Source organism: Ixodes scapularis, unplaced genomic scaffold, assembly GCF_016920785.2.
Source record: "Ixodes scapularis isolate PalLabHiFi unplaced genomic scaffold, ASM1692078v2 PGA_scaffold3__209_contigs__length_174095766, whole genome shotgun sequence".
NCBI lineage: Eukaryota > Metazoa > Arthropoda > Arachnida > Ixodida > Ixodidae > Ixodes > Ixodes scapularis.
Genome location: NW_024609868.1, coordinates 49,759,511 through 49,784,922, shown reverse-complemented (window position 1 = coordinate 49,784,922; position 25,412 = coordinate 49,759,511). Strand labels below are relative to the sequence as shown.

At 45.7% G+C, this 25,412-nt stretch overlaps 1 protein-coding gene across 1 annotated transcript in view; it reads left to right on the top strand.

Moving 5' to 3' along the window:
• LOC8039391 (nose resistant to fluoxetine protein 6) overlaps positions 1–24,917 on the top strand; it is a 62,700-nt gene extending 37,783 nt beyond the window's left edge. The window contains exons 3-16 of the mRNA XM_029976986.4: positions 10,304–10,509; positions 11,423–11,537; positions 11,626–11,713; positions 12,327–12,433; positions 15,406–15,585; positions 16,642–16,732; positions 16,833–16,925; positions 17,192–17,357; positions 17,452–17,531; positions 19,786–19,908; positions 20,476–20,596; positions 21,161–21,347; positions 23,203–23,345; positions 24,379–24,917. Of these exons, the coding sequence (XP_029832846.2) occupies positions 10,304–10,509; positions 11,423–11,537; positions 11,626–11,713; positions 12,327–12,433; positions 15,406–15,585; positions 16,642–16,732; positions 16,833–16,925; positions 17,192–17,357; positions 17,452–17,531; positions 19,786–19,908; positions 20,476–20,596; positions 21,161–21,347; positions 23,203–23,345; positions 24,379–24,633 (1,955 nt within the window). The 3' untranslated portion in view covers positions 24,634–24,917. The remainder of the gene's footprint in view (positions 1–10,303; positions 10,510–11,422; positions 11,538–11,625; positions 11,714–12,326; positions 12,434–15,405; positions 15,586–16,641; positions 16,733–16,832; positions 16,926–17,191; positions 17,358–17,451; positions 17,532–19,785; positions 19,909–20,475; positions 20,597–21,160; positions 21,348–23,202; positions 23,346–24,378) is intronic.
• The last annotated feature ends 495 nt before the right edge of the window (positions 24,918–25,412 follow it).

Here is a 25,412-nt window from a genome sequence, read left to right as displayed (position 1 = left end):
CCCTCTTCGCGAGCGGCGAAGGTCGTCTTGGCGGATGGTCAGACTACCGGAGGACGGGAGGAGTACCGGCGCTGCTCCTCAAATTGTTGCGCCATCCGTTCGACGATCCGCTCTCCCGGGGACCGTTGACCGATCGACGTGCTCGAGCCACTTTCGCTGGGTCCGCTTGTGCGGGTTTCTTTGGTTTTGGATGGATGAGGGCCCGTGGTGGCTTCTGTGGAGGTCGTTGCGTCTGGCCGCAAGTTGCGACACTCTGGGCTTACGTGACCGTTGTCTGGTGCTTCGAGGTCGGCCCGACCTTGCGAAGGGAGAGTCTTGTCCGCCCCATATTGGAAGGACGATCGCCTCCGGTGTGTTTTCACGTCGCCGTGTGTAGCCATCCTTGCATCGGTAGTTTTATTTTTCTTAATTTTTGTGTCGGCGTACGCAGTCTAATGGAGGCTAGGTGCTCGCGTTACATCGTCGATTTTGATAGTTTATCGGTAGTTCCAGCAAGCGCTTTGTTTGGCAACAGTTTGTCTTTCGTCAAACTTCGGTTGACCAGGTTAACAAGTATGAACCAACTATAGGAACGTATTGTACCTGGGTTACGAACTGCTTAAAGGGCAGCCTTGTCCCTTTAAACAACGTCTAGCCACAAAAAAAAAAAAAAGTCTTCGGTTATTGGAAAACACAGGCATAATTAAGTTGTTCTTCGGTTCTCAGTTACTATTTTGCAAGTGTTCGGCATCCAGCAACTGCTCCAGCTCACTGCCTTCTCTTTGTGCATACACGATCTCGCGTTCGATGACAATGAGATGAATATTTAGGAGTGGACATTCAGTCCAGCGGAAAGACTGAAACCAAATAATACCCAATTCACACGGCAGCGTAAAGCTACCTTTGGCACAGGTACCTTTAGTAAAGGGAGCCGGAGATCGTGATCATACGGCGCATAAAGGTCCTTTTCGCTAAGGGAGGTCCAGGGGTGCTATGTTGCGCTTTTTGGACTCCCAGGAGACTAGGGAGAAGGAAGTGACGTCAACGAAACAGCAAACGCAGATTGGGTGTTGATTTCGTTTTCTTCTGTCAACATCCAATCTGCGTTTGCTGCGTTGTTGACGTCACTTCCTTCTCCCTAGTCTCCTGGGAGTCCGAAAAGCTCAGCATAGCACCCCTGTGTTAAACGGAGTTCGCCATGCTCCCTTTACAGCAACAGGGATTAGCCTCGGACCCACGAACTCAACATAAAAATCGCAAAAATGTAATTATATTTTAATGCATTATAATAAATTAAATATATATATCTGTATATATAAGTAGCAAATTATGAAATGATTGGGAACACAAATGTTATGAAGTAATACATTAACGAGGTACGCATACTCCAGTTAGCCGGCAGCAGCGGCGGAGCGTGGAAAGCAATGTCTGCTACGAACCCGAACGCGATGAACCACTGCGAGCTCTTTTTCGAGGTTGTAGACGAGTCGTCCGACTCTCCCGCCCAGGACCCTTCATCCTCGTCGTCATCCATCGACTCCGATGTTGTTCGTTTCTGCCGGGCACTATTTAGCTACTTCAGTGAGAACTTTCCGGAAAGATGGAGCTGGTAAACAGGAAAAGGTCGCCCATTTCGCAATGGAAACTAGTAAAGGCAGATGATTTAGGGCCACTGTGACCAGACGGGTCGGACGTTTTAAAGCGAGACTCATTTAGGTGCGCCCTTAGACTTAGAGAAAAAAAAAGTGCCGCAAAAGCAAACACAAATGATATTTAGGTTTTTAATGTGATATTTCGCACAGAAAAATCAAAAACTGTGCTTCAATCTCATTTCGAGGAATCATTGTTTACCACGAGCTCCTCTTGTGGTTTAGCAGGAATGCAATCGACATCAACACAAACTGCTCCGTTTATTTATTTTGGGATTAAGAACGCCGTTTACTACAGGTACCTTCAGCTAAGGGACCTGAGCTAAAGGTACCTTTACGCTGCAGTGCGAATTGGGTAAAAGATTGTAAAGTGACAGGGGACGCCATTACTGCTCACACAGCATCAAAAGGGCACACTGGTTGAGGTCCACCAAAACCTTCGCTTGGCAGTCTTCATATGTGGAGATTCTAGCAAAAAACAAAGTTATCAGCTTTAAAAAGCACAAGCCTCAGTTTGTAATTATTTTATAATCGCACACTCACTTTCCTACACCCTTTGGCTTGTCGTTCGGATTCATTAGAAGTAGACGATGGCGTCCAGCATTAGTTTTCACGTGCAGTACATTTTACGTGAATATTTATTCTAATCACACGGATATATAAACACCACAAACTTCGTTTCTTAAATTGAAAGATATTTAGGATAAGTTTTTAATCACCTATTGTTTTATTTTGGCAGAATAATGGCTTCACGGCTAAAAAGTGCCCCACACGCCATAAGTTGCTGTTTATTGCGTTCTTCTTATTCTTTTTCGCTCTTATTCATCTCGACATAGAAAAGCAATGCCGTCATAAATCTCGGAAAACTGTTTTCCTTAGGTTATTTAGAGGAAAGTTTTCGAGATAAGCGTCGTTATTTCCTGCAACCATAACTGCGAGGCGCATTGTATTAAAGGAGCGACGCAACAATTTTTGTACTTTCCGCAAATACCGCTTAAAACGGATCCCTAACGTTAATGACCTATGAAACACGCGTTCGTTTTTCACCCCACGCAATAGAAGTCCCAGAAAAAAATTAAAGAAAAACGAGCAGCGTTCACCCCCTCAACTCGCAGCCAGAACAAGCGGCCACGTGATCTGGAGCCGATTATATGCCGCCAATGTCGATCATAGCCACGCGCTGGGGTTGGCAAAGCGCAGGGAACGCGCTGAGTTCCAGATATTGTTATGGCTCGGCTGTTGTCGTCGTTGCAGCGATTGGACACGGGTCACTACCCGAATGCTTCTCGAGCTAGCAATTATCACGAGCCCAAGTCGAGTGCCCACGCAATGCTCGGGTCCAATCTATGAACCGCATTCAAATATCGTCACTTGGGTGTACTGCGATCCCCACGTTACGTCATCAAATTTTGCAAAGGAGAGACTGAATGAAAATGATCGCTTTTGTCCTTGAAATTGCACCGCAACAAAGGAGTTTCTTGGCCAGTGGCGTTGCTTGTGAGTATCCTTGAGTCCCAGGTGTGCCAGTGAGCTCGTGTCAAGTGAAAAACATTCCAATTGAATATCGTTGCACCGCTCCTTTAACACAAGTAGGAATTTATTCGGAGTGACTGAAGCCTATAAAAAGATTACCCGCTAACAGTTTTCTTTTTATTAATCAGACAAATAAATCTTGACAAAATAAGCGTCAAGACGCCTCAATGCCGCGCCTCCTTAATCGACATCGTTCTCCGGATTATAGCTTCCAAGGCTTCTGTGAATATAGAGTCTGGGAGCCAGACCCACTGAGCCTAGACTTCTCTACATTCCTTTCGCGTTTTTGCTGAAAGAGGTTTTCTCCAGTTGGGGAGGAAGCAAGGTATACGACAAGTTCAAAATATGGGCGTGGTGGGTATTCATGCAATTGGACTATTCTGTGTGTGCAAAGGCATTAGGAATCAAACGTTCAGTCGGCGATGTCAGATCTCGAACTTCTGCGTATTCGTCTTATTCGTATAGAACGGCGCAGCGGGGTGGTCGGTAAATTGCTAAGATATTTGCCGAGTCAACCTCGCGTTTCGAGCACCCGCGTGCCGATGGGTGATGGACGTTTTAGGGACAAGGCTTTGGGATCCCGAAATCAAGGACGTCGATGAAGAGAGCGCAGCAGCGATACCCCTTTCCGCCTCTTCTGTGAGATGGCGGTCGTTCTTGCGTGGGGGAGGCATTCGCGAGCTATTTCTTTCATATATTCCGGGGCTCTTGTCCTTGGGTCTCGCCAAAACCTGGTGACAGTTTTGAGGTGGCTTACAAAAGCACCTAAATATGCATTTGTAAGTTTAGCTGTAAGGAGCGATAAGATGGTGTTTGGGACTCGCCACGCACTACTGCCAGCGGCTATAGACAGACACGCGGGCTTGACGTCACGGAGTTGGGGCGGCGCTGCGATCGCGCCGGAGCCGGGTGGTGTGGGCAGAAGGGCGCACGTTTTGCATGGGCGTAATAGCATTTCAGCATGCCCCGAAGCGGTGTTGCCGTTAACTGCACCGAAAGGAACAAAAACAAGTAGCGGAGTGAGTTTCCACAAGTTCGCGGCAGGCTCTGAAATGCACAGAAGGCGGATAATATCCGTGGATCGAAAAGAATGGTCGTCTCGCGCGAACGACCGTTTGTGCGGCAAGCACTTTCTTGAAGGCAAGTGTGCTTCCATCTCTGTCCTGAGGCTTGCTTATGTGCAGGAAAACCGTCGTCTGATCGAGACCACCCGGATTTTGTTCCCACGGTGTTCGCGCACAAAGCATCGGCCAAGCGCTCGTCGCCGGCTCGCTACGCCCGCGCTACCAAGCAGAAGGGGATCGGCGACAGAACGGCAGTGTTGTAGGCGTTACCGAAAAAAAGTAACAAAATACGTTACTCGTTAGTTGCAAATAAAAGGTACGCGTTACCGAGCTACGTTACCTAAAAATGAAAGGAACGCGTTACGGCTACCGATAAAAAGTAACGCACGTTACTTCTGCGTTACTTTTTAAAGCATGATTTAACGTTTTACTTTTTTGACGATACAGGTATGCATAAGCTCATGTATCAAGGAACATTATGTTCATGCAGAAAATGAGCAAAGTAACTTCATCTCTTTTTACGGTGTCACCTAAATACCCGCAAGAAAAAACGCAAAAAAAAAATACGCAGAAAACTCAGAAATTCACATGGCTTGAGGCCTAGAAACACAGAAAAAATTTAAGTGTAATTTCTTTAAGACTTGGGAAGTAGTAACGAGTAACATACTACGTTACTTGAAATAGTAACATTAGTACGTTACCCCTTTCTGAGTCGCAAAAGTAACGAGTAGGTTATTACGTCACTGAAGGAAGGAACGCGTTCCTGGTAACGCCGTTACAACTTACTTGTAACGTGTTATTTCCGAGGCTGCAGAAAGGGCAAAGCATTACTGCTCGTCGTGCCTTGTGGTCATGAAGGTAGAAAAAATATCAAACCTTGACTTGAAGACGCTGCGTGTATTTAATCAATTAATAAATACACTTCCGCAGACCCACAGTCTGCTGATCCCGCCGGCAGTGCGGAAACCGACTCCAAGTAATCGTAGGCCTCTGAAAGCTTGTACGCCTGCACCGTGTCGGCCGTGGGCTTGGCGAAGAAACTAAATAAACGACTACGTGAGCCGTCGACTTCGGTGGCAGCAACTTCACTTCGGAATTCCAGCGGGCCTTGTTTGAGGCGTACGGAACCTCGAAGGCAACGCCGTCCAAGCACAGTTTGTTTCGATACCGCTGCCATTCAGGTTCGGGTAGCGAGCTCAAATAGTCGGGCGTAGCATACAACATACGTTGTCAGGAAATACGACGCAAAAATAAAGCTAGAAGCGCGTCCCTACAAGTCAACAACGAGCGCACGCCACACAACGCAATGGCGAAAACACTAAGAGCCGGGCCGCTTTTGCCCGCATAGCTTCCACGCATGCGCGGCCTTCCAGCCGTGTTGGTAAACAAAGCCGCTCCGCGTGTCGGTAAGACGCTTTCAGCGAGTCAGTTACTCGAGCTGCCACCAGTCGGCGCGCCCTTCGCGCGCTTTCCGGGCCGCCATAGCCGACCTTCAGTTCCTCGCCGTTGCTCCGCGTTGTGTGCTGCACAGGCCACTACCGGAGCTTCGTTTTCGTGTTCTTTTACGTTCCGCGTTGAAATCTTGTATTTTCTTTAAGCCTTTTCGATATTTAGGACTTTCATTTATTCATTTGATATTTATATTTCGACATAGCTCTTGTATTTTCTTATTTATGGAATCGAATCGGGCAGCGAATAGGTCGACGATACAAGATTACGAGGCTTCAATGACCATGTAAGTTCATCCCATTCTTACGTTTTTGTCGCTAATAAAGGGCAGTCAACACTATTGCGACATATGTAAATTGCAACCGACGCAGTAAGGCAATCTGAGTCGTGCTTCTCGCTGCATGTGCGCGCTCGTTTCCGTAAAGCCGACCTGCATGTAAGCGATTTAGCGTGCGACGATACGAGCGACGGAGATATCTCACCGTCGCCCGTCGCATCGCTCGGTTTTAGGATTTCCGAGAAAACGTCGCTCACCGTCTTGGTCGCTTGCTCCGTCGCTTCCATGCGGTTTGTCTCGTCGCGCGACTGACTGAGCGACAGCGAAACGGGTCGCCGTTACTTATCAGGTCGCTCGCCAGATTGCTTACATGCGGTTTATACTGAATTAATTTCCATGCACACAGCATTGAACCATTGGCGCCTCGATATTAAGTATAAACCGCATGCAAGCGATTCTGCGAGCAACGAGACAAGCAGTGGTGACTCGCTTCGCTGCCGCTCGGGCAGTCGCGCGACGAGGCAAACCGCATAGAAGCGACGGGAGAAAGTGACCAAGACGGTGAGCGACGTTTTCTAGAAACTCAAAAAACCGAGCGATGCAACAGGCGACAGTGAGAAATCTTTGTCGCTGACTCTCGTCGTTCTCGCCGTCGCTCGTCTCGTCGCACGCAAAATCGCTTACATGCGGGCCGGCTTTACGGAAACGAGCGCGCAAATGCAGCGAGAAGCACGACTGGATTACCTTACTGCGTCAGTTGAAACTTGCATATGTTGGAATGGTGTTGACTGCCTTTTATTAGCGAGAAAAAACGTTAGAATGGGATGAACTTACATTGTCTCTGAAGCCATAATCTTGTATCGTCGATCCATTCGCTGTCCGATTCTATTGCATAAATAAGAAAATACAAGAGCTATGTCGAAATATAGATATGAAATGATTAAATGAAAGCCAGAAATATCGAAACGACCTAAATAAAACACACGATTTCAACGCGGACCGTAAAAGAACGCGAAAACATAGCTCCGGTAGCGGCCGGTGCAGCACACAACGCGGAGGAACGGCGAGAAACTGAAGGGCGGCTATGGCGGCAGGGTCACGTGACGTCAAGATGGCGGCGCCCATGAAATGTTGCCTGAAAGGGTCTATACGCCCGTCCTTGCTTAGGAGATCACAACTGGGAGTGCTTCAATGCACAAACAAAATATCACACACGGTCAAAAGTACTCAACTTTTCACAACTTTTCATTGATTCGTTGTTCAATAACGTACGGCCCAAGACCTTGTTAGGTGTCTACCGCACTCGCAGGGAGCACTCTGCTGGCGAATTCCACTGGGGTCGTTTTGGAGCGCGTCGGGATCGGCTTTTCTGGAGCGCGCCTATTTCACTGGGCGATCGAGATCTAGACGAACGTGTTTGACTCGTCGTTTTGTATCAACTCCCACTACAAATCTCGATCCGAATTTCGGCGGATTCGACCGGAAGTCAGCGTGGCCAGCCCTCGGTGCTCCCACGTGACTTCCTTTCCCGCCCGGCATCTCGCCTCGGAAAAAATCGGAATGGACGCTCACGAGGTACCTCCCGTTTTACTGCTGCCGCTGCTTGATCACAGTTCGTTGTCAATTTGCTCGAGCAGCTCCTCCAGCAGCAGCGGCTCGAGTAGCAGCGACGACGACGATTCTTTGTATATCCGGATGAATTCAATAGCCTTTTCGGACTTCCGCAGAAGAGGCCGCAACTCGAGATGTACTTGGACATCGTTCACAAGTATTTCGATGAAGAGGCAAGTGTACTACGCTGATGCACATCGCTTATGGACATGCATCTTTCACATCATTATTAATCTCGCTCGTGCGTTGAACATGTCTTATTAGTGCCACAAGTGCGAAAACATGTGCTTCGAGATCCGGTACCCGCGGGAAGGGGATTTCCGTGAAAATAAAAGACGGGAAGGCGTCCGCCGATCCCGGAGTAATAGTCATGTTCCATGGGGATCCGGAGGCGGAGCGAGTCCGTTCAGATCGCGTGTTCCATCTCGAATCTGGTCTACTGATCCCGGCGCGCTCCAAAACGACCAGTGGATGTCGCCATAAGAAATCTGGAGCATCTGCTCTCCCGCAAGGCACTCGAGAGAGTCAATTGGATAGATAATACTTTAGACCCTCCAAAACGGTCTGCACTGTGGCAGTGAGCACGGGGAAACGTCACGCTCAGTGTCACAGCGAAGACAGTTCTTTTTAGGTTTAAACATATTAACAGCCCTGTTATTCGCCGAGCGTCCTTTGTAGATTGCGGCGATTGGCCCTCTCGAGTGCTTTGCATGGGAGCAGATGCTCCAGATTTTTGAATGATGGCAGTAAATAAATAAGGAGTAAGTAGAACACCAATTGCCAGCACACACCTCTATCTATACATAACAAATAAAGAGTAGACTCGCTATTCGACTTTGTTTTCGAGGTCAGCAGCAGTCGTCGGCGACGACATCCTGGTTAGTTCCTGTTCCGGCTTCCGACCTTCCGCGTTTTGTGTTTCTGTTGTCTTCTTGCAAACGAGGTTCCTCACCAAACGCGTGCTTTCCTCGCCCAAACGTGCTCGCCGGGGAAGTGAACGCGTTCCACGTGCCCTACCTTTCTCCCGCCGTAATTTGACAAAGAGCTTAAACTAGCCCACCGTTAACCTTTCTTTGCCTTCCGCTTTCGGACCGCACAAGGGGGGAAACCAAATAGGCACATGCCTGCTAAATCGAGCAGTCGGGGAAACAAATGTGGTCGCGAAACAAAAAGAGTAAAAATCGTATTTGAGACAGCTTAAGCAAAAATGTGTGCTGGCCCACCGTAAGTTCGTCTAAAATGCAAATGATTGTATTGACAAAAAATAAAACTACTGGACATGTAAATGTGTCTCATAGTATCTTATTTTAAATTCCTGCCCGACTGTGTGATAGCATCAGGAATAATCATATATTTTGATTCAGTGACAATTGAAACTTTCAAAAGACCGTTTACCTACGTATATACGAGGTCGCCGTGTTTTAGTTGTATACTCAGAGCTCGCACTGAACACGAGTGTTGAGTTAGCATTTGGCGTCAATTTTTCTTCCAACCAGTAAGATGGCGTGCATTTCTCTACGGGCTCGGGTCCAGTAGCACACTACGAGCTGCAAGCTATGATGAGTAGTCTTACCGTCAATGCTGGCTTTGTGGGTTTTGAAATCAGTGTCAACAGGGTCGAGGTTTTCGTTTGCCACTACATTCGACGTGGGGACGGGCGCTGTACACATAGCAAGACGATTCTTGTCAGTGTTATTTATTTATTTGATATCCTTACATGTAAATAAGTAACACAATATACGGAGACAGTCATCGCTAGTGAACAGAACCTAAAAAAAAAACTCCCACAAGAGATTGGCAGATACTGTTTCATATGACGTTTCCCAAGAACACCCATTTTGATCAGTGCTCTGAAGAAGCTAGGTCTCTTAGCAAACTGTCGGCTGCTCTGATATTTTCAAACTAGTGTTAATTTTCAAACACGCTAATCATCTTTTATAATCCTTCAATGTCTAAATCTCCCCAATCGGGGTACCACCTGTGTCACCGTACTCACGTTGAAGACAATAAGACACAATGAGACACCCGGTAGTTGCTTAGACTTTAGGCGGAGTTTCTGACAAACTAGGAACAAGATTTGTCTCCTTAGGCGGCAGAAAGGACATCCTTGGCCGAACCTCGCCGAGGACGCGCCGAGTGTATCTTTGTTTTTCAGTGCATCTTCCCACGTCAGAGGAAACAGAGAAGAAGTAGTGTTTGCTTTCGTCTTCTCACGACAATTTTTATTATTTTTTTCTTGTTTATGATTACCCGGAATACGTTAGATTTTCGGTTACAATGGGTCGAAGGCGTCGAGACAAAACTTTGAACCATCTTTGAGGTGTCACAGAATTGCAACCCTGATATTAACTTCGCTCTGCGCATTTTGATACGACATAGATATACCGTCCAGTCGGTTCTTAACCTGACAAAGCCTGCCGTCCTTGCGAAGCGGCATAGGTTAATGCATAATTTAGCTGTGGCAATATTCTTCTATACAAGGCAGTATTCACGCGCAAAAAAAACACGTAGACAAAAGCGAAGGATAGGGGTACAAATTGCGGCCGTTAATGTAAATGCAATAAAAACATATCCAGTTGACCAATGCTAATTTGACACAGTTTTGTTATTATTATGTGTGCTCCCACTATCGCCCACATCTAGTTGAAGCTCATTGCCGTGCCCACCAAGCAGAGTATGGGGCATCATCTACGTAGGTCCGCTCTCCTAATTTTTTGTCCTCATCCCTTTGACCATCGCAGTGGTGGACTCCAGCGGCAAGCTGCCCATGGGCATCATGACTGGCTCCGTGGCGGCGCTGGGCGCTTACGACCAGTGCCTGAGCGTGCACTACGACGACGACACCCATGACCCGATTGTGGGGAGGTACTGCACCCTAAACATCCAATTTCCGTACCTGCCCAGGACATTCAAGAACTCGTCTGAGATTATCAAGGAGAAAGACTCGGTTAGTTCCTTCAACGGTTTTTCATAGTTCACGAATTCTTGCACGTGGCGCTATCTCCTTCCTGGAGTCAAATCTGCTTTTATAGGGTCGATGTACATGTCTATATAAAATGAAATTTCAACATCCGGAGTTGTGCCAAACCATTGAAGTTTAAATGTCCGTTAAATGGAGTTTGAATGTCCGTTAAATTTTACCAGCTTATTTTGTTTTTCTCAGCACAAGATTTGGTTACATAGTATGATGATAACGGCCGGAGATATTCAGCTGGCTTCTGGGCAACTATTAGCAGTTTAATGATTGTCATGAAAAAATAGAAGCACCCGCAAATATTGTGGGCGAAATGGTCGCTTCATGCCAACGAGGTAGAGGGCCTTAGAGCGATGAACTGGCAGCTGAAAGTGACCCCCGATTGGCTGCCGCCATGTTGCACATTTATGACCACTAGACACGTGACTTTACCAAATCCTGAAGCTTTTACGGAAATCTGAGCCGATATTTGTGCTGCGATTGCTGTAAAAAAACACGAGAAACAATTTTTTCTACACTGTTATCCACAGAGATCAGTGTCTAGCTCCTATACAAGCCCAAAATACATCATCGCGACTGACGGCATCTAGCGGAGGCATTGCTAAGCTGCTGGAGTTTTTGTCGTCAAAGAACATTTTGAACTTAAAACAAACGGAACATAGCTTATCTCTAGGCCTAGAACTATATGGTCACGTGTCTAGTGGTCAACAATGTGCAACATGGCGGCGGCCAAATGGGGGTCACTTGCCTGGCGAACGGGATACCAGTTTGTCGCTCTAGGTCCCTCTGCTTCGTTACTACATGCATGTATCTTGTTGTGATGGTATCGAAACATAGAAAGCTAAGACGAAGATATGTGTCATACTACTTCTTGTTTTCCTTTCAGTTTATGCACTGGGTCTACAACTACGGCAAGTGGATGAAGTACTTTCCCATTCGTATTGGAATCTGCCTGCCGTCACATTGTGTCAAGGAGGACCTGGAGAAGCTGGGAAAATACAGTGCGTCCGCTTCCAGTCTAGCTGGTGTCCATATATTATGAGAGGAACGGATGAACAGCTGAAAATACATAATTTTGTTTTATTTCAGTTGTGAAGCCGGTGAACATGAAATCCTGGGTCGGGACATGCGAGGGCAAAACGCCAACTAAGATAACCACCCTCCAAGTTGTGGTTTTGTGAGTCTTCGTTAACATTGTATCCATCAAAAGATAATACGAGTTTCTTACGAGGATGTCGGCCCTGTATTATCTTGCATGCAACTCAACAGACACAATAGAAATTGAATTTGCTAAGAACATAGCTGAAAAAAAAAAAAAGAAACCGCCGGTCTCTTCGGTGTATGATATCCCGAAGACCACTCTAAATCCATAGCATTTAAAATACTTTTTCAAGCCCTGGTGTCACATGACTTAACGTCACGTGATCACGTAACACTATGCCGACACGATGACAATGCTAAAATAACATGTGACGTCAGTGTAACATGGCTCATGATGCCACGTCACGGTTTCCACCTGACGTCGTGGACACCGTCACGTCATGGTATCCCATGACGTGACCGTGTCACTTGGAGTCATGGTGTGTCATTAACACTGTGCCCTAAGTGAGCTCGTCACGGAAATCCGTGTTATATACTGTGTCGTTACGAGAACAATGTGATGTCATTATTAGGCTACATGTCATGTCCCCTAAAGCGCTAAGAGCTACATATAACTGATATGAATTTACAGACAATCTGTTCATCTGTCAATCAATCTTGGTGTTTCTGTGTACATCAATATAACGCAGGAGTATACTGGGCGCACTGCTGGTACTCGTATTCCTCGGAACCTGCATCGACCGAATGTGCGGCCCGAAGAAGGCAGAGAAACCCAACTCACAGTCCGGTCACCTTGGTGAGTTTGTTGACCCAGCAGTTGGGAAAGTGTATTAATATAGATTTATAGAAAAACAATTGGCTGCAGAAACTATTACTGGTTGTCCATGAATTGCGATAGGATTCGTCTAGGACAACATCAAGGATGACGTCTAAGACTACATCCTAATGGGCGACATCAAGACGACGTCTAGACCGACCTTAAGGACGACGTCGAAGAAGACGTGCTAGGGGACGATGTCTAGGACGACCTCTAGGACGACGTTAAGGTCGTCATGTCCTTCGAAGGGTGTGCGAATGTGAGGGAGTGTTAGAACATGAGCTGAAATGGTCTACTGCGTTTGCCAACAGCGCATTAGAAATAGGGATGTTGCGAACCACCCCAAGTTCGATTTCGAAATGTTTCGATATTTGCGAAGCGAACTGAGGTTCGATTTCGAAAAATTTTGATATTTTCGTACCGACCGAGGTCGAATTCGAAAAATTCGCAACTTTCGATCACAGTGGAGTTTCGAATTCGAAAAGTTCGAAGCTTTCACGGTTTCTAAAATTTCGGATTCGAATATTTCGAATATTTTTTTACTTCAGGTTCGATAAATTCGAAGATTTCGAAATTCTTTGGAAATAAAATTCGAAAACTTCGAACGCTTCGAATTTTTATAGACATAAAGGTCGAACAATTCGAACATTTCGAATTTCTTTCTGCATAAAGTTCGAAAAGGTCGAAGGTTTCGATTCTCTTTTAACGCTAAAATCGAAAAAAAAAACGAAAAAAAAAAAACTTCGAGGATTTTGAATTTTTTTCTAGTCCAAGTTTTCAAAGTTCGAAGTCTGGTTTTCAAGTTCCTCCACACTTTGTTTCAAATGACGTTTTCACGACTCAATTTTTACAAAGTCAAGTTTAGAAACGTTAGGGTGTGATCTAGATTCTGCGAAGTTGGTCACGCAGTTAAATGAGGCGACGAGTGTCCCGGATGTGCTGGAATATTTGCCAGTGCAGAACGACGTGTAACCATGGTTCAGTAATCGTGACCGCCAGCCCGGGGTGGACAAGGGGGGGGGGGGGGGGGGGGGGGGGAGTCTTTAACCTGCATCACGCAGTAGTGATCACACGAACACACTGTTTTACGAGACTCATTCAGTTTGAAACGGCCAGGGGCGGGTAGGAGGTTGAGGCTCAGAAAAACCTTGAAGCGACCTGGCAAACTACCTCGCCACCCCTTGCACGCTGGTAGTAATCCGATCGAAGGCCGCCCGAGTGACGCTGGCATATAGTAAGATAAGTTTGTAATTGTCCTGGAGGTTTATTTTCTGGGACGGAGGAATCGCCTTGCAAAAAGCCGACAGAACTCGAAATCGAGGAGCGTTCTACCATACAAGTTGCGTCGGCAGAGGAAAAACGGAGGGTAAGAGGGTAGCGGGGGGGGGGGGGGGGGGGGGGGGGGGGGGGCTTCAGTTCCCTTGCTTCCTTCCAGATATTTTGGACTTTTAAAGAAAATAATACGGGGAAAGAGGGCGTGGTCGAGCTTATTTTAATCCGAAATTATTTATGCAGATGTATAGCTACTGTCGCTCTTCACTGCATAAAAGATTGCGTAGATGGTCATTGTTAGAAACTCGTTGTCAGAAGGCACTACTCGTCACATGCTTAGTGGTTCGGAAGTTCAAAGCTGTCTTTTCGACCTAAATACCTGTGCCAATAGTAAAAAAAAAAAAAAAAAAAAGAATAAATGCGGGGATAAAAAGTTGGAGAAAAAAAACTATCAAGAATTCGCCGGAAGTGTTGTATTCTTGCGTATTCAGAGGTTCAGAACTTCGAAACAAGTTTCTTTTACCAAAATGTGTACAGGCTAAAAGTAGAAACACGTCCCAGGATCGTGAAGCGAAAAAAAAAAGTTTTCTTTCAATGACGTGCTGAAGTTGAATACTATTAGAAATCTTCTCCCATGAGTTAATTTATTCCTTAACGTGAAAAAACAATAAATACATTATTTTGTATTCTGCAGATGGCAATGATATGTACTGTCTGTGATGTTAATTTAAATGCGATACCTCAAACAACTTAGACAAAAATAAATATCAAGTTTAGGGCATAATTGCATGTAGATACATGTTTGGACATTCCTTCGAAACTCACGTTGAATAACAATAATCACATCTTAAGACGGCACCTACCTAGGCTATACATAGATCATTCTTAAAAAAAATATAACATCTCTACCACAAATAGCTTCGGCTACAGCGCGCTTCAAATCTGGCACAAACGATAATCATCAAAAACCCGTCGTTCTTCCTCGCCCCTTCGGAAATTTATTTCGTTAAAACTAAGCATGCCAGAACATTGAACCAAACGCCATTGTCTTTCGTAAGGAACGCAGCACCGCGTGTAAAAGTTCGAGAAAAAAAAAAACTACGAATGTACCTCACTACTTGAATTCAAATGAAACCGTCCGCTGGTCTTTCGAAGTTCGACGAACGTCGAACTTTTACCCTAAAAGGTCGAAGTTCGTCGAATTCTGACTTTCCAGAATTCGAAAGTTCGAAACTTTTCGAATTTTTCTTGATAAATAAGTTCGAAAGTTTGTAACTCATCGATTTTTTGGTCAGTCAAGTTCGGAAGTTCGACAAGCATCGAACTTTGCAGCGCAATAAGTTCGAAAGTTCAAAAAAGATCGATTTTTTAGCATAATAAGTTCGACGGTTCGAAAAGCGTCGAACTTTTACGATGTAGACAATTCAAAAAATCGAAATCTTTCGAACCTTTCAAACCGCTTGATTCGATCATCGAAACTTCGATTCGAAAAAAGTTCGCGGCATCCCTAATTAGAAAGCCTGGAAGTTAAGAAAAATCCGGAGAGGGGGGCAGCTGAAGAATGCTATCGTATTAATAATAACACCAGACGGTGTTAATACATCCCTTTTGCTCTAAAATCTTTATAACGTTTCTATCGTTGATCTTTTCTGACCTGGTGGCTCTATATTTCTTGTCAGGCTTGGCAACCAAGATGCTGGCCAGCTTTTCATTCGTGGCCAACACAAGGAAGCTGCTGTACCCAAGGAGGAGCCGGGACACCCTGTGTGTCCTGCATGGAATTCGAGTTCTGTCTTGCTTGTGGATCATCCTGGGGCATACCTACTTCTTGGCAGACATCGTCAGCTTCATCCGATTCAGTGAGCCTCTGATCTGAATATCACGATATATGAATTCCCGTCATGATGGAAATTAACGCGCCTTTACAGACCGTAGCAATAAGTGCTTGTAATAGACCGATATCACCGGCCAGTTTGACTACACCGTCGCTGCCGGGATCCATCGAGGGAACTTTAGTCTTTCTGCACGTGCGACAACCACGCTGAAGCTCTGCGCGTGTAGAGCACGAGATGCGCGCACTGGAGTCTGCCTCCTGTAAACTAAAGTTATGGCGGCGTCCCGCATGCGCCGATCGCTTAGTGAGGGTGCACGGCTTTTTCTTTCAATCTTAGATATAAGCGTGAAATGGAGATTCGAGAGGTTTTAAGATATTTCTGTACAAGTATAGTTATGACATCGGCTAGCAAAAAATTAAAATACGAGAATGCTAACTTACACGTTTTTCAAGGACCATTATATAGGTAATCGATAAAATGTAAAATAAATATACTAATTTTTTGAATATATTCAACAACCTCTAACAAAAACTTTTTTTTTAACAGTGTGGTTGGGACACGCGTTTCAAGAAATAAATTTTACGCGAAAGTAAAAATATTTTAGAGGAATATTGACGGCGAGAGATTTGTTCGAAATTCTGCGCGCAAAGTACATAACGTTGCTCAATGGTAATTCGCACATCGAGATGGTCATTCGCTCTTTTCACCTCAACGTGAAGGCGAAACCAATCCCCTCTCCTCCACGCGCCCGAAATGCCGAGAGAAAACAACTAGAAAGGAGGGGATTACCGACTAAACCCCGTCTGGCACCGTCAATATTGCTCTAATTTTTCTTTCGCATAAAATTAATTCTTTGACGCGCGTGTGCCAATCAGATTGTTTAAAAAGACATTTTTTTTTCTTTTCAGGGGCCTTTCAATAAAGGGGGCAATAAGTGATATAATTAATTTAGTTATTTCTTGTAACCCCAATATGTATCGAGTTTTAGTACATCATAGGTGTATAGAACAGTAGTTGGTGAGTTTGTGTTTTTGTCATTATTCCCGGCATGATCGTTGTTTACATTTTGTTTTTGTTCAGAAAGACTGAAAACCCTGGAGGACCTCAATACTGATGTCGCGTTCACGGCCATAGAGAACTTTCTGCCCGTGGACACCTTCTTTTTTATTAGGTAAATGTAAACTATATATGAAAACATTGAAATTGTTCCAAAATAACCTCTTACTTAATTATGTCATTCTCGTTTTTTTTTTTTTTTTTTCCTTTTACAGCGGCCTTTTGATTGTATACTCCAACTGGGGAAGGCTGGAGAAGAAGAAAGGCAAGCTCAACGTCTTGTCCGCCTTCCTGCAACGGTTCTGGAGGTACGGCATTTTGAAACTTATGTGGGGGTATACAATTTTATAGCTGGGACAGCACAGCGACAAAGCCTCTGGAATAAAACTAAAGATGAATATAAAGGAAAGTAAGGAACCCAATGCTTCCGCATCGTAACCCCCTTGAAATGCAGCACACAAACAAATGTTGCTTCTACTTGAACCCATATAAGAGAACTTGTGCCCATTTAAGGAAATTTGCGTCCATACAAGAGAACGTCTGCCCACTTATTACATTTTGTCCCGTCTTTCAGGATGACCCCTTCGTACATGCTGGTCGTGGGAGTGTTCCTCCTCTTGCCCCTGGTCGGGTCCGGTCCCCTCTGGAAGGAGACGATGGACCCGCTGCTTGAGAACTGCATGCAGTCCTGGTGGACCAACCTGCTCTACGTCAGCAATTATCTGCCCTATGACAAAATGGTAAGGAGATTGTATCATTATCTATTGTTTCGCCATGGTCTGCCTTATACCTCTTTGACCGCCTTAACTAAAAATTTGTGCCCTTTTGTTTCAGTGTCTGCTGCACACGTGGTTTCAAGCGGTCAATATGCAGTTTTTCATCATCGCACTTCCCCTTCTGCTATTTGTTTACAAGTAAGCCTGTATTGCTTTCTTTAGAACCAAACATTGTTGAGGCACCCTTATCTACAATTAGTTATTTTATTAAAGGGCAGCTGCGGCCAAAACTCCAAACGAAATAAATTACTGGTATCGCTGTAGTGACACAAAATACGACCCCAACAAGAATATTACGTCCGGGGGACGCCGCATTCTCAACTAATGCCGATAATAAAAATGCGACCCGCCGCGAGCCGCTGTTCCTTAGCGGGCGGCCAGCGGGTTGCCGATCGCTAAAGCAACATTGGGCCGTGACGTCAGTATCGTTTTAATTTTTTTCTCCGGTCCGGGCGTTGCGCGGAGTGCGCTTCTTTGAGCCGCTACCACCTCTACTTCGGCTTGTGATTGGCGTGTTTAGCCGTTGCTTTTATATGTAGCCCGTGTAGCTTCGGTATAGCCTTTTGTTTATTTGCTTGTGAGGACTACAAGACTCGTTTTAGCGAGGAACTCGGTGAGCTCAAGAGTGCCAGTCGTTCCTCGAAATATGTCGAGTACAACTTGCAGCGCTATGGGCTGCTCTAACAACCCGCTGCGCAGCCCGGAGGCACTTCTTCAGAAGTTTCCAACGGACCGGAAATTGAAGAAGGTGTGGGTGAACGCTGTTCGACCAGTGGACTTTGGACTTCGGCTTTTACGCGCCCGAGGAAAAAAAGAACGAAAAAACAGACGTGTACAGCCCAGCACAGGTGTGTTCAAGCGCCGCGGCCCACGCCGGAGAGCCTCAAAGCTTCGTGTCTGGGACTGACCCGCAGCGCGAAAGCGAGAGGGCCCCCAGTTCTGTACGTCACTGGCAGTGCGGCGTAGGGCATCGCCGCTTTATCCACGGAGCCCCGATGACAAGTTAAACCTAGCAACGAGTTCGGACGACCGCACGCACGGCTACAGCCGCCGAGTACGGCACCAAACGAGTTCACTCGTTTTCCAGTCGCTAGCTTTTGGGTATACAAGCGACGAGTACGGCATAGCGCACGCACGGCGGTGGCCGCCGAGCACGGCACCGTACGAGTTCATGGGTTTTCCAGTCGCCAGCTTTTGGTTATACGCACTAACTCTTGCTACATATGGTCGATAACTACCACGCATACAGAATTAAAACAAAATCAGCTTACCTCCAATCTTTAGACGGCTAGCGCAACAGAGGTAGGTGGCGCTCGGCCTGCGTACTCTTTGAACGAGAACGATCGTGACGTCACGTTCACATAGCGGCTGATTTCCAGTGTTGCCGGGGCCTCGAGTGGCTAGTTTCGGTTTTATTGGCCGCGCCCAACGTTACTAAACCACTCAGTTGGGAAACTCGCCGTCGAAACCTGGGCCGCTGGCGTCCACCGAGACCGCGCTAAATGCGACAACAGCGCCACTCTTTATCATTTGTCTGTACTTTAGTCACCTTGAGCTTTTTGAAAGCCTGTTTTTGCGTAAAAACAAACGGAAAAGACTCTTTTTGTATAAAATTTATTAGAGTTTAGTACCAAATGATGGGCGCGTGATGTTTTTATCATCTTTGGTTCGCAAGGTTTTGCGGAACAATTAATATTGTTTTCATACAACTATGCCTCAGCGGGCCTTTCAGGTAGCACGTCCTGACCTAGGTGCATTTTAACGTCGGTAGTTGAACGCGGCGCGTCCGCCGGGGAGGCGGGGGTGGCACCCCTGTTACCTCTACCGCTGTATCTGTTCTCAAAGCCAAAAGAGAAGTCACGTGCAGTTCTTCGAGAGGCCGCTGCGGGAGAAATGGTGGCGTTGTGTTCGTCATTAGCTCGGCGCTCGGAAGAGAGTATGGGGACACTTTTTCAAAGCTGTCTCTATGGGAGTTTCCCAACTGAGTGTTTTAGTAACGTTGGCCGCGCCACAAACAAAACTTTGAGGCGTCGATATCTTTAAAAATACGCACAATAAGGAGAAACAATAACACCTTGCAATTCAGGGACGCTGACTGCACTAAAAACAGTCATAATCACAAAATTGAAAGCATGAACCGGAGTTCCCCTTTAACACTGCTTTCAAACAGCATTTTCAGCATGGTGGTCTTACATAACTAAAACAAGATTAGGTATGACAAATGTTTGACTAACACTCATGACAGTCCTGCCTGGTTGTCACTCTGTTTTTTTTTTTTTTTTAGAGAATATGTCTGATACAACCTAGTGTCACCTGATCTGGTCGGAGTCTAGCATTTCGTGAGAAGTTTGACAGGAGCTTAAATATTTATATTTGTTTCTCTCCGGTTCAGGTGCAGGGTGCTGGGTTTAACCTTGGTGGTCTCATTGTGTTTGATTTCGACGCTGGCTGTTGGACTCATCACGTACTTCTTCCAACTGCCACCGGCGTTGCTTCTCAGCACTTCGGAATGGAGGTATGAACTTCAGGAAGGGCGCGATATGAATGCATTTTTTTAATAGACACAGTGCTTCAGAGGTTGCACCTAGAGCTGTTGCCTACTACAACGTTCATCTTCAGATGTCACAAAAAAGTAGAACGTTGGTCTTGCTAGCTCCACGCTCGTTCCAGCTTCATCGCCCAAAAATATCACTTTCGCTCTCTAGTATTCAATAACTGCTAAGCTAAATCCACTCCCCATAATCAGAAAGCATCGTGTCTCACTTCTTATTTTGTGAAATATATGCGAAAATCAGTGTCAAGGAGAGAAAGCTTAATGTTACATTTTTATTTCATGAAGTTCACACAGTGAATTAGTAGCATAACTTATAATAAACAGTTTTTTTTTTTTAGGAACGTTTATGTAATGTATATGCATGTCTATTTGTTCAGATCTCTAAACCGCGATGTTGGTGCTGAGCGGACATGTCGGCTGAGCAACGCTTCGTGGACGAGATTATCCGCATAACTGTGATGACGGCTTCGTTAACATTAATTCCGGTTGAGACTTGTCGCTGATGCCCGTACTTCCTGTCTTCCGCAGCAAAGCGGTGCAGCACCTCAACCTGATCTACTTCCAGCCGTTCACGCACTTCGGGCCCTTTTGCGTGGGGCTCTTTTGCGGCTACTATCTCATCCAGAACAAGGGCATTACTCTCAAACCCGTGAGCGCATCTTTCAATGGTTCTAGTTTGCGGAAAGTATATAAGATCCATTTTAGTAATGAGACGTCGGCCGTTTGAACAAAAATAAATTGCTGAAAATGTCTTAAGTAAGTTTAGAGATCTTCAGTCAGTTGACTCACTACCGTGATAACTTTTATACGAGTATGAAGTATCTATCGCCGTCCTATGTTTTACAGTTGTGTGACACAAATATATTACACATATACCGGGGCCTAGAGATGTAGTCTCTTGCCGTTATTCTGTATCCCTTCCCCGCTAGCTTTCTCACTGTTGAACTTTAGGCTTTTACACAAGTTTGCTTAGGGCAAGTTACGGTGATTTAATGTTGGCTAAGAAACGTTAGGATGGATCTGACTGTTCGAAGTTGTTAGGTAAATTATGCCACAAGTTAAAGTTTAGCTTGGCCTGTGAGATAGTTGAGTAGCCTTAGGCTATAACTTGACTACTATGTAAATTATGCTTAGTTAGGTAATCCTTTTTTTGACTAGCGCCATAAAAGAGCCTTTGCTGACCATCAGTTCTGGCGGCTCCCTCTGACTGCAGACCACGCTGGTTGTGGGCTGGCTGTCCGCCCTGGTGTGCGCGCTGGTGGCTCTTCTGGGAGCGTACCCGTTCCGGGCGGGTTACGACGTGGACAGCGTCTTGATGGCCTTCTACGCAGCCATGCACAGGACCGTCTGGTGCGTGGCCGTCGCTTGGCTCACCGTCGCCTGCGAGCTGGGACACGGCGGTCAGTATCCTTTTACCATACTGGATAAAATATACACTCGCGCAGTGCAGATCACTAGGATGACTGGTAAAGCCATTGCATTTTCATATTAGGACGTTCTGTGTTCCCGTTTCGGTTGATGTTGCTTATGCCACTCTCCCGGGACTTCAACCGCTTTAAAGCGAGAACATTATCTCCTTGTTTCCCACAGTACATTGTGCTCAATTGTTAAATATAATGCACCACGAGCAGTGGCTGGAGAGACTGCATGCCTCTTCTGCAGGTAGTCTTGAAGACCACACCGCAGTTATTTTCTTGTGTTACACGCTCAGTTGCAAAGCGAAGACCAATAAATGTTCCGGTGATTAAAAAAAAAAAAAAACATTGATCTAACTTGTTTTTTTATTATGTTTTATATAAAATAGGTTGCACGTTAATCAGATGAACGTGTCACGCACAATTGTGAAGGATTACAACAACAATGCAGTCCTATTCAAGTTCTAAAACTAGTAACAATATAATGCCACAAAAGTTTAAAGCTGGGGACGACAAAGAAAGAAACAAGGAGGTCATGTGGTAATTGTATCGGGGAGTGGCAACAGTCCCAGGGAGAGTGGCTTCAGTTTTCGCAGCATCATCAGTTTCTTGGTTAGGCGGCTCTCGGTATCAGCCACTGCTCGCGCATTATATTTAACAGTTGAGCACAATGTACATGTCTTTTTAAATATCTGAACGCTCGCCTCGCCATTGTGCAGACTTGGACACAAAGAAACAATGGTGCTAGTTCCTGTGTAACGACATGCAAACTTCGGTATGCGTATTTATTTTACTTTAGCTGTATAAATCAAAGACTACGGTTCCTAAAATGAACTCTAATATGTGTGGGTGCTATACTCTGTTACAGCTTAACAAAATAAGCTCAAGCTCCTCCCCACAAAGCCCTTCACTTTTTCTTCTTTAGAAAAGCGAACGCTTAAAAGGAAGCGACAGAGGAGGCAAGTTCTCTCGCCTCCTCTCTAGCGTTCACTCTGCTAAAGCTCACCTTGGCCTGCGTTTGGCATCTGGTGCTTTTCGAATCTCACCTGTGTTTAGCTTGAAATGTCGCTTGAAAAAAGGCGACAGCGGCGCGACAGCGGCTTAGCCTCACCTATGCTTATAAAATTTTGTCGGACCCCAGCTTCCCCACTTATAGTTGTATTCGGAGCTATAGGTTTTCTCGTCTCTTTAACCATAGGCCAACTGTTGTGCGGCGCAACAGTCTACATGGTCCCCCTATGCCGCCTGAGAATCCGCCACACCTACCTTACACATAGCTTACTGGTCGAGAACCCCTATCCTGTGTGCGCTGAGGTGAACCTTTGACTTTTATTTATATTTTGTTTCTTCTGATCTTCGGCAGCAGCACACAATTTTTTTCCTGATCTTTTCAAGTATTGCATTGCAAGTAGTGCATTTCACCTTGCCTTGCCACTTGGTGAGCGACCGCTATCTCAATCAAACATCTCTTTGATTTTCTTGGAAATATCGGTTTTTAAACAGACCATAGAACTATTTCCTTATAGTTTAATTCTACTCATCCTTTTCTATTGACCTACCTTGTTTGGCGCAGTATGGCCGTTGATTATCTTGCGCGCGCCATTAAAGGCGTAAACAACAACAACTCTGCTAAAGTGGAAAGAGTAGTGGTTTGCGGGAAGACCTTGTCCTGATTTTCTTAACCTGCAGCAGAGTATAGCTACTACATTCAGGTTGAACATTTAACATGCTACCTCGTTTGGCCACTCATCTGGTTTGCTTAGAAAGCGTGGTCATGCAAGTGTCTGAATGACACCTTATAAACTGGTGATTTTCTGGACGTGACTTTGCTGTCTCGCAGGGCTTTTAAACGAGACGCTTTCCTGGAGGGGCCTGGTGCCTCTCAGCACTCTTTCGTACCTCATTTACCTGATTCATCCTCTGGTCGTCTACGTTCACGTCGCCACTACCAGGGAAATCGTCAACCTCGATCACTTCACCATGGTAAGTCACGTGGCAATTTCATTGTTTTTATTGCAAAAGGTTCGTAATACGATTGCCCCGACACAGTAATTAGAGGGATGTCTGAGATGATATAGATTTCGCAAAATAAGGCCACAGAACCGTGGAACGGGACGCTACGAACTTAAGACATAACTACTTAACTCATACATCGATATATCAAACGGATGGCCGTATTTTTTTTATTCTTTTCTTAAGGGGGGTGTTATTAAGGGAGGGTTATGACGTATTTATCTTTCTGGAACAGTTGGAAGCGGCCTCGCTTCTTTCTTACTTGCTTCGGTTCACCAGCTCGAGGGGACTAAGCAAATAGGACAGGGAACTAAGTGAATAGGAGAGGGAACAACATCTCTCGTCTGCCTTGTCGGTCTCATCGGCCGTGTTCACTCGCACACCTCCTTTCTAAGACTAAGGCCATTCGTTAGAGATATCCCTGTGTGAATGATGTTTTAAAGTTTTGCAGCGCCGCGCCTATCACTCCAGCCTTGTTTTGTAAGTTCCAAATTTCAGTTCAGTATCCTTTTTAATATGAATACATCTCCTACCCCCAGAAAATCGTTTATAATGTGATTTGTCTTTAAAAGCGAGACAAAAATGCACGTATTTTCCCAGTTTGTCCCGTTCGTATCATACAAACTCCCCTTTTTTCTGGTCCCCTAAATGTTTTTCACTGCATTCATCAAGATCACATTGCGTGCTACTTGTACACAGCAACGAGCTTCATTATTGCACGTGCTAGGAGCCATGAGAATAAATATGGAAGTAGTCGAAACCCCAACGTTATGTATTTGAACAGTGCTTTTGCTTGATGGTATATCATATGTGAAATGAGACAAAACAGCGAACCTGCTTTACGTTAGGCATTTGCTTTTTTCTTCTTGGAGAAAATTAGGAGGATGATTAATAATTGAAACTAGATGGGCGTCGGGTTGGTGCAGGCGATTTGTTTCAGAGATAATAACTGGTTCTTCGCTTTCATTTCTTGTCTTCTCTCTGTTGCGTTCCGCACACGCAGTGCTACAGTTTCCTAGGCCATGCGACCATTTCCGTTGGACTGGCGTACGTGGCTCACGTCGTGGTGGAGCTGCCCTTCGCTTCCCTCAAGGATATCGTTTGGCGGCGAAGCTCGTCCACGACGACGACGGACCCCCGACAGTGCTGCCCCACGTTGGGCGCCAAAGGGCCCGAACTGCACACGGTATGCGTGCCGGGACTCAATGGCGCCGTCAGGCAGCAGCCGCTGGACTTGGGCTTGCCTACCAGGGCGTAGCGACATCATCCGACGTCGTTTGGTGTCTTGTTTTCTCATGCGCCATATGTACATTGACTCTTTATATTATAATACGTGCCGTACGGTGAGAGTTGGACGATTAGTTTTCGTTTGGGTGTGGAACGCGACTTACGCTGCCTGCTTTCGTGCAGCGAGACGAGTAAGTTTCTAGTGGGACGACGGAAAGACTGTGGGAGACGTTAAGGACCGTAGATCTCGAAAGCCGGAGCAGCTCCGGTAAATGAGTGAAACCGCGATCGCAATAAAGTAAGTAGTTAAACTTGGTTGTTGGTTCTTTCTAATTGGGAGGAGATGGTTTCAGAAAACATGGATAATGAGCACAAGATTATATTGTTGAGTATTAAGAGAAAACGTCTTTCCGAATGTCGGCAATATAATGATAAAGCGCGAAACACATGTACGACGAAACCGTCCGATCCGACGAGCGAACTGCCGGAATGACCTTGGAGGGCGAGGGTTTCTGTAGCACGGGAGTGCGTTGAAAACCTTCGCCTCCGACCTTCGTATTGCCTGATCGGACGTCGGATCGGACGGTTTCGTCGTACATGTGTTCCGTGCTAACAGATGTGTTTTTCAATACCACCTTTTTCTTATTTGTAAGGAGTGAGAACGAGTAGTCACGTCACCTTTCCTTTCTCTTCGTTTTTCGTGTCGTAACTACATGAAGTAATTTGTCCGTGTTTTGAATAGTATGCATTGAAAACTATAGTCCATTGCAACTCAAGAGCGTAGGGCGAGGGTAGGGCGGGTGAAGAGGA